The sequence below is a fragment of the Tarenaya hassleriana genome, unplaced genomic scaffold (genome assembly GCF_000463585.1).
Source record: "Tarenaya hassleriana unplaced genomic scaffold, ASM46358v1 Cleome7, whole genome shotgun sequence".
In the NCBI taxonomy this organism is placed as follows: Eukaryota; Viridiplantae; Streptophyta; class Magnoliopsida; order Brassicales; family Cleomaceae; genus Tarenaya; species Tarenaya hassleriana.
This window is the reverse complement of record NW_010969548.1, coordinates 2,850,831-2,860,625: the sequence shown is the minus strand read 5'-3', so window position 1 is coordinate 2,860,625 and position 9,795 is coordinate 2,850,831. Positions and strand designations below refer to the sequence as shown.

The 9,795-nt window shown below is 36.3% G+C and overlaps 1 protein-coding gene across 1 annotated transcript in view; it reads left to right on the top strand.

The window, feature by feature from the left end:
• The first annotated feature begins 8,192 nt into the window (after nucleotides 1-8,192).
• Nucleotides 8,193-9,795, top strand: part of LOC104801003 (endoglucanase 11) — a 3,844-nt gene continuing 2,241 nt past the window's right edge. The window contains 3 exon segments of the mRNA XM_010524057.2: nucleotides 8,193-8,675; nucleotides 9,183-9,395; nucleotides 9,697-9,795. The exon segment at nucleotides 9,697-9,795 is cut by the window's right edge and continues 12 nt beyond it. Of these exon segments, the coding sequence (XP_010522359.1) occupies nucleotides 8,406-8,675; nucleotides 9,183-9,395; nucleotides 9,697-9,795 (582 nt within the window). The 5' untranslated portion in view covers nucleotides 8,193-8,405.

The following is a 9,795-nucleotide window of genomic DNA, read 5'->3' as shown; positions in this document are numbered from 1 at the left end:
GGTATATTTCTACCTAACCGACCTCCTAGACTTTCGCACAAACCTGATTGGACTTACCCTAGGCATAATTTTGCCTAACCGACCTATTAGACTCTAAACACAGCCTACCTTAAGACCTGATTACGTCTAACCAGACCTAACTTAAGGCTAACCGGACCTGATTACGTCTAATCAGACCTATAACACCGAGTCTACATGGTCCCCAACACAGTCCTAACCAGTCCTACGATCCCGAGTCTACCCGGCCCCTCACAAAGTCCTAATCAGACCTACCCAAGTGCTACCTAGATCCTAACAGCCCTAGTTAGACAACCAAAAGTCCCGACTAGACCATCACACTACCCTAATCAGACCTATGCCAACCCTAGTCGACCAACCCCTGATTAGATGATCCTAAGTCCTAGTTAATCACCTAAAAGTCCTAATCATCAAACCTAAGCCAACCCCTATTGACTTACCAACCCCTGATTAGACTTTTAGCACCCTAATCAGACCTGAACTAAGCCTAATTGACCTAATTCTAATCTGATCAGACCCTATAAACGCCTAAAACCAACTCCTACAGACCTGCCCTGATCTAAACTGACCCCTACAGACCTGTACCTAATGATCCTAGACATAACCAACCCCTAAACCAACCCGTTTTAGTCAAATCCCAACTAATCAGACCTAACCGGTCAATGTACCGGACTCTATGACTCAAACCTGGCACTTAGGAGTCCTATCTAGTCCTAAACTAGATAATACCTAAATCTACAATCAGATACTAATCTGATTAGACCTAAACAATGTCTCTATAGACATTTTAACCTCTAATCAGACCTAATCAAGCCTATTTTGACTTAATTTCCTACTGATCAGACCTAGACTAAGCTAGACTAACTCAAATTTGGCTAAAACCAGACCTAACCAAGACCCAAAACAGCCCTTACAGATCTATACCGACCTAAACCAGTCAATTTCAGACCTATACCAGCCTATTTTAGTCTACCCAGACCTCTTACCCAGCTAAACGTCATCATTCAGACCTATACTGAACAGAAACAGGAATCTATGACCTACATTAGCTAAACCGAGATCTAAAACAGGTCTATCCTTAGTATATTTCGCTAAACCAAGCCAAATTTGGATACTAGACCGACCTAACAGGTAAACCGATCACTACAGACCCTAATCTACCCTAAACCAGTCCATTATGCCCTAAACCAAACACCATCAGACCTAATTTGGACCATCCTAACCCTAAACCAGTTAGTTCTAGTCCTAATTATACACTCCGAACCCTAAAACTGACCCAATCTAGTCCTAACCACAAAATCAGATCCTAACCCGACCAATACAAGCCCTAATCAGATAAATCAGATCCTAAACAGACCTCTACCAGCCTAAAACCAATCTGATCTTATCAAATACTGGACCCAATTGACCTATACGGTCTAATTCTAGCCTAATTGGACGAACAGACCCTAACCTTAGACTTAAACCAGTCTAAACCGGCCTTAATTCCCCTCCAATCAGACCCTATTGGTCTGAACCGAACAATTCTAGCCCTTCCCAGACAAATCAGACCCTAACTGAGACTTAAACCAGCCTAAACTAGTCTGAATTGCCCTAAACCGGACTCAATTGACCTAAACCGGACCTAGATTGACCTGAACCGGTCTAAACCGGTCCAATTGACCCCAAACCGGACCTGAACCGGTCCGATTTGACCTAAACCGGTCCGATTTGACCTAAACCGGTCAACTGTTGACCAAATTGGTCAACGAATTGACCGAACCGGAGTGAACCGGTCTGAACCGGCCGGGACCGGGTCTGAGTCGGACTGAACCGGCCGGAATCCGGTCTGAACCGTCGGAACCGGGTCAAACCCGATCTGACCGCCGATAACCGGACTTGGATCGAATCGAACAAGGTTCGATTGACCCAAACCGGGTTTAACCGAAATTGGATCGATTAAACCGGTGTAAACCGGGTTTAATCCGAAACCCTAATTTCGGAAACCCTAACCGCCGAGTCACCCGAGTTGACTCGGCCGTTGACTCACCCGATTCCTCCACTCAAGCCCTAACTCGGACGAGTCGGGACCGAGTTTCGCCGGAATGAGGGTCTCATATCCAAACAAAGACGCAATATATCCAAGACCAATTTGTTTCAACGTCCACCACCACCATGTGAATTACGGTCGATGACATGCGTTCCAAGTCTCTCTTAAATCGGGGGAAACAGCATGCCGGTTTATGAGAGACTAGAAGCTCTCTAAAGAATTGGGTGGTTGGAATTGGAGATATAGGAGAGATATTATACCATTACCCTAAAAGCAAAATCATAAGAAATACTTCAGAATCGGTCTAGGAAAGCGATTTGTAACTCCGGAAAATAATAATAATAATAATAATAATAATAATAATAATAATAATAATAATAATAATAATAATAATAATGATTTTAACGAGTTCGGTTACCGAGCAAGCTCGGGCCTACATCTCGGCCGGACGGTGCCGGCGAATCCACTAGAACGGAAAGAAACAACAGAGAAGGGATAACACACGGTGGCTCTCCACACAAGGTCGGAGGCTCACCGGGAAACGCCAAGAGACAGGGTACGAGACACTTACCGACCTACTCCGCGACTCACCTTTGTGACCGCCACCGGTCAGAAGCTTCTCCATCGCCGGGAAACTCTTCCTCCGTCGCGATCTTCCTCTCCTTCCCACGATCGCCTCTGCGATCGCCTTTCTCCTCTCCACCTCGAGCACCGCGCCTCTCTCGTGTCGAAGTCCCGAAACCCCTTAGGGTTTCATTAACTCTCGGGATGAAGCGCTGCGTTTTACTCGAACGGGCCGAGTTCCTTTTCCGCCAAAACGGGCCGCTGGCCGAGCGGGCCCAACACCCAAGTTCATAAATTCGCACTTGTTTTTCTTTTTTTATATATAAATTATTTTTGGGGGTAAAGGAGGAATTTGTCTATTAAGCACTAAAATATGAGGATATTGCATTAATGGTTTAAGATTGACTTTTGTTTATTAGTGGTAATTCATGCAAAATAAAAATGAAATAGCTATGTTACTTTCCTAAAATAGATACAGATAATAAAATGGAAAATGTGACTAAAGAATGGAATATTATGCTTTTGTAGAATTGGATGGAGTTGTCCTTGTCACCTTATATATATGGAATATTTTCACCATTAAACAAAATATCATTTAGCTTTTAATGGAATGTTTTGGGTCGTCACGTTGCGAACAACTTCATTAATTAATTAGTTAATTAGCAGACTGACTGGGTAATTAATTAACAAGATTTCTATTTTTTTATATCCCAACCATAATAATATAAACTTACAAATATATATATATATATATATATATATATATATATATATATATATCATAGATCAAAATCAAATGGGTGGATAGATAGAGCGGCACGCGCTCCAGCGCGTGGGAATTTTGTAGACCCACGACCAAATCAAGATTTGGACGTATATGATCGAACCCATCCAAATCAAGATTATTTAAGGCTCCTTGTGGGCCCCCACGCGGCGTGGGAAAATTTACCTAATAATGTGAAAATAATAATGGAGAGTTGGGGAATCTAATAATTTCGCAACTAATGGTGCATTATTACAAAACCACGATACAAATCAAGAATTCTTGTTCTTATTCGAATTAACCCAAGTAGATTTCGATTTTCCATTTCATTTAAATTCATTGTTTTTGAAAAATATGTTTTTTTAATATATAAATTGAAATTTAGATTCACTTTCACAGAATTCGTTAAAGATGGGGCCGAGTAGCTATGTAAATGCGTTTTCACACTAAATATAATTGCAGTACACACAATTCGGACAGCAACATTTTAATGTTTTAAAACAGACATGCTTTTCATATGACAAAAAAGATTCCGATGGCATATATTCTATTTCCACGTAACGCCCCATTTAAAACTTTTCCTCGAATCTGGAAATTTTGGAAAATCGATAAATGTTTAATACTAATAGTAATAATAATAATAATAATAATAATGGGTTGATTCCAAAAAGAAAGTATTTTTTTTTAAGAAAAATGACCAAATTTATCTAACAACGTCCGAATGACCAAACTCATCCTACATGGACATGTCGGTAATGGAAGGTTTTTCATTTTTATCCAAAGTAAGCCCATCAGGCCCAACTAAAATTCCATAATATATTTAAATTTTTGTGGGCCTTGGGCTTTACTAAAACTGGACTTAATTGGGCTTAATTGAATCTCGGACACTAATAGCATCATTACACAAGTATCAAGCCATATCTATATCGAGGGCATGGATCCCATTACAAACTGATAAAAGAAAATTTTTAAAAAAAATATCCTGACCGTATCTAGGAAGAAGTACTACGTATTTTAAATAAAATATATATATAATGATTTTATGAAAATGTGATGAACATTTCTCGAACATGTATAACATTTTTCATGCCCACAAGGCATTTAATGTGAAGTGTCTTGGGCAGAGATTATATATATTTATTTACGTTTTCATTTATTCTCATGTATAGAAGAAATTATAATTCAAATAGAATTATAGAATTTTATTGGTACAAAAGATATAAATATTCTCTATCCCTAAAAGAGGAGCCTTCAATTACTGTTATTGACATTCAGTAAACATAATCTACTCAAACAACAACGATCAGATGTGATTTTAACAATTGGATAAAGCAATCATATAGTTAAATTGATTTTTTTTTTCATGAGAAAATACTGTTATTTTCTTTTTATTATCTAGAGATGCTATAATTGGATTACACGTGGCATTGTCTTTGCTTCGAGTTCAAAAGGGGCCCACTAATATCATTATTCATCGTCCGTGGATTTCGGAATTTAATGGGTTTTACGTCCGTCGCGTGGTACAAAACCAGGGATCCACCACAAATTGGTTGGTTAATGGACACAAAAAAAAACATAAATACATTAAAAATGTGAAAAGAAAACAAATATTACCAAAATGGTTGAGCAAAATTGGAAATTTTTTTAATTTAGATATACGTTGCTCCTCGTTATGTATTGTCTCTATCACATATTGGTCTCAATCTCGATCCCTTTTGAACCATTTTAATTCCAATTACATTTTTGTATCGAAAATATAAAAAAATATAATAGATAGAAGGGATAATCACATATAAATACCTGAACTTTTACAAAATTCTCAAATAAATACCTGAACTATAAAATTCTCAAATCAATACCTGAACTTTTCAAAACTTTCAAATACCTAAACTTTTAAAAAACTTCCAAATACAACCAAATTCCATAAACGCCGTTTAATTTATAACGGAATCCGATCACTTCGTCGATTAACATCGTCAACAAAAATTATTGTATTTGAAAGTTTTTAAAAGTTTTGGTATTTATATGGAAGTTTTGAAAAGTTTAGGTATTGATTTGGAAATTTTATAGTTCAGGTATTTATTTGGAAATTTTGTAAAAGTTCAGGTATTTATATGCGATATTAGTCCTAGATAGAAAATCTATAGTTTTAACGTGATAAAAAAACAGTATGGTTTAAAAAAGTTTAGAAACACATTATATCAAATAAATATGCATATTTTTGTTATAGCTCTCACCAAAAATTAGATCAATTAGAGGATTTTTTTATCATTTATACAAGGAATTTTATTCAAAAGTTAGCAAAAATATTAAAGTTAATCAGCCGGTGCTTAAGTCTCTTAATTAACACTTTAAAAGCCACAAACTTGCCTTTTGAAATTTTCAACTTTCCCGTCTAAAGAAAGATGAAAATTTTCCATTACGCGTACATATTAGAGAAAAAAAAAATGAAGAAGCAAACAGTTAGATTCAGTTTGGAGAATATTATTATATTCCATAAACACGAGTTAAGCACTGATCCTAGTCTTAATTTTTGGCGCCTTAAAGTCAAAGTGCTTTGACCATATTGTCGGTCGAGGAGACAACGATGGGGTCCACGGCAAAAGTCGGTGCTTCAGAAATATTTACCGGCTTAGCCGGTCTTCTCCATCGCTGCACAAATCATGTGTTTAGGTCTACGGACACGTGGAGGTGCACACGAGAACCATGCTCCCATTAGATCTCCAAAAGTCAAAAGCCACTCACTCACTCGTCTCATATTTTACCTTTTCATAATCGAAAATCAAAATCCAAACTAATCTCAAAATTAAAAATTAATCATATAATTTGAACTCATCTTTTAATTTGAGATTTGAATTCAGAGAATGTTTTACATCCCGTTTTATCGACCGAACTTTTCAAGTTCAGGTGTTCTATATCTTTGTTACTTGTAATTATTATAGATCATATCTGCAATAATTTGTACTTGTAATGATATTACTAATATTTCGAATAAAAGATTTTCAGATTATATAGTTATCATGGATTAAAAGAAAGCGGGAAATGAGACATTGAGCTTGAGCTTTGATGCATTGATTCTGATTGATGACAGCAGTGTTTTGTCTGCCTAGTAGTTACTATACGTGGGTCTTTCACTATGTTTTCATTATCTATCTTAGTTCTAAATTCGTAGCCAAAAACAACCATATAATAAATACAATACAAAGTTTAAGTCCGTTTACGTCCGTCCATATACGATAACTACATTTATACAACTAATATATATATATACACATATATATTAGTAACAATCACACGAGTTGATTTTATATATGTAGAAGTTAAGTCCTTTTATATCATCAACTAATATTTATATTCTCCTCTCTCGAAATATACATATATATATATACATACATACCTTTGTTTTCGAGCAAATTAAAAGAATAATAAATAAAATTATTATATACTAAGACTCCCATATTGAAGCTTCTAACAATCTGCCGCTCAAATCTCTAGAACAAAATGTAATTGGTTTTTTAGCTCTAGTTTAAAATAAATTACAGATTTTTTTCCATTTTACAAATATAGAATCCATATACACTTATCAAATCGAATCCCGAAATCTCTCAATTATAAAAAAACGTTGTCCAGCTTGACACGTACCAAAGCAATCATCAAATTTACACTAACTCTTAAATATGATTTGGTCAGTCCATTCATATCTTCGAATTCGCATACGTGTGATGGATAATGTTAGGGCATGTGTATCCGGGACCACTTTTGCATATTACTACCGTAACTTAAATAACTTTAAACCTTTACAAATAATCATATTTTTCTTCATATATATATATATATATATATGAGTTTAAAATTCTTAAGTACTAGCAATTTACTATGGATGTTTACAAAATTAATTATCCAACATAGAGATGAAACGAAAGGAGTTTTTCCTATAAGTTTACCAAACGAATCATAATAAAATAAAAAACAAAAATAAATATCGATATTGGTTTGCTCCGGTTTAGGCATTTGGCTTGCAGTTAAACCAATGTCGGTGCTATCAACTCTAGAACACAAAATCGAAAAGATATTATTCTATTTAATTTCCTTGTTCCAATTCATAAAATCGATTTTAATTTTACTTCTAATAATATTTACAAACAGCAGAAGAGAGTAGGCAAATTAATAATTATTGCTGAATAAAGCAAAATTTGATAATTTTAAAGCAAATTATAAAATTTCTCTAATATTTTTTTTCAAAAGGAATTATTCATGGACAGTTTAATCATCCCATGTATCCGGTTTTTTAAATTTGAAATCGCATCATTATCACAATAAATTAGCCATGATTAGTATCCTAATGAAGGGGGCCATTTCATGGGGAACTCGTAATTAATAATTGGAGCTTTAAATTGATAGGAGAATCTTAGATGGTGTTGGGGTCCTCTCCTATTCTCTCAACCGTAACACCCAGTTCAACTGACTCCCCTTGCTTTTAAATCCATTTTTTAAATAAAAAAATAGAATATAATTATATTTGTTAGTCCACTAATTTAATATTGTTTTTTTCCCTTACATTTCCATTTCAATAGAATCCTAATAATGTGCATATCATCGACCATAAGCATGGTAATGTGTATATATATCAATTACTTGGAGCTCTATACGATTATTTTCTTAAAGCTTCATATGATTATATATGTATATATATAATATAAATTTGATTAAATATATGTTAAAATAATGGTGGGAAAATTGGGAATAGCGGCCAAAAAACGAGCACAACAAAAGCAATAAGTGGCTGCATAAATCACGGTCACTGCCACTCCATCGACCGTATAATGTGGAAAGTAAAAGTTCCACATTTTCATGTGAATCTTTCACCCTTCCAAAAAAAACCTCGCGTCTCTCTCCTTAAATCCACATTTTCAAATACGTAACCAGAGAGAGAGAGAGAGAGAGAGAGGGAGAGAGGAGAGATCTCTCTGCACCTCGAACAGAGAGAAACAGAGAGAGAGAGAGAGAGAGAGAGATCGTCGAAAGTATACAATGGCGGAGGAGGAGCACCGACGCAGACGGTTCGCGCCAAACCGTCGGCGTCATTTTCTCATTCTTTCTGTTGCTCTTCTCATCTCCGCCGGGGCGTTCGTCGGAGCTCCGGTGACTGTTGCGGCGGAGGACAGCGGGGGCTACGACTACGGCGAGGCATTGACGAAGAGCTTACTGTACTTCGAGGCGCAGAGGTCCGGTCGGCTTCCGTATAACCAGCGGGTGACGTGGCGCGACCACTCCGGCCTCACCGACGGCCTCGAACAAGGGGTATGTTGTTCCATTTTCCCTTCTATCTTTTTGCGAAATTATTTTTTCATATATCTTTTTTTTTTGTAATTTATTAATTTTCAAAATTTGAACATATGAAAACAAAAAGCTTACAGTATGTTTTAATTTTTGAATTATCTCTTTTTTATTTTTTGTTATAAGAAAGTGTGAAACCAGTCCATTTTTCTAATGGTTTGTAACTATTTCATTTTTTGAATACGGATTCGTATACATCGACAGTTTCGAAATTCGATTTCAAACATAGTATTGTCTCATAATAGTAACCGAGTTAAAAGAAAATGTCAAAGATCCCATCTTTTCATATTCTGTCGCGATCCGAAACATGTCTTCAACATTTGAAACATAATTAACAGCTGCATTAGTCCACTAACGAATAAAATCAGAAAAGTAATTGCTGATTTAAGCATATGATGTTGACAGATATTGTTTTTGGGTGATTGTGATATAAAGTAATAATGTTGGGGTTGAAATTGAAAATGAAAAAAGGTGGATTTGGTGGGGGGATATCATGATGCCGGAGACCACGTGAAGTTCGGGCTGCCGATGGCCTTCACGGTGACTATGCTCTCTTGGAGCGTCATCGAGTACGGTGACTCGCTCTCCTCCGCCGGCGAGTTGACTCACTCCCTCGATGCCATCAAATGGGGCACCGATTACTTCATCAAGGCTCATACCAGCCCCAATGTTCTTTGGGCCGAGGTACGATCTCTTTCTTTTTCTATTATTATTATTCTTATTATTATTATTATTATTATATGGGCGATCGGTTTTATTGCGATTTGATTTAATATTATTTTTTTGATCTCCCTTTAAATTTCAATAGATATTATAGCGATCATTTCGGATGCATATGTTACCGAATTTGGTTATAAATGGGGTGATGGGACACCGGGCTCACTGTATCAAATGTTGAAATTTTAATATTTGTTCGGACTATATAGTAGACGATATTATTGCGGATGGTAATTGATGGATACGTTCATGGAATTCGATCCGACAGGTTGGGGACGGGGACACGGATCATTACTGTTGGCAGAGGCCGGAGGACATGACCACGTCGCGGAGGGCTTTTAAGATCGACGAGAACAATCCTGGTTCC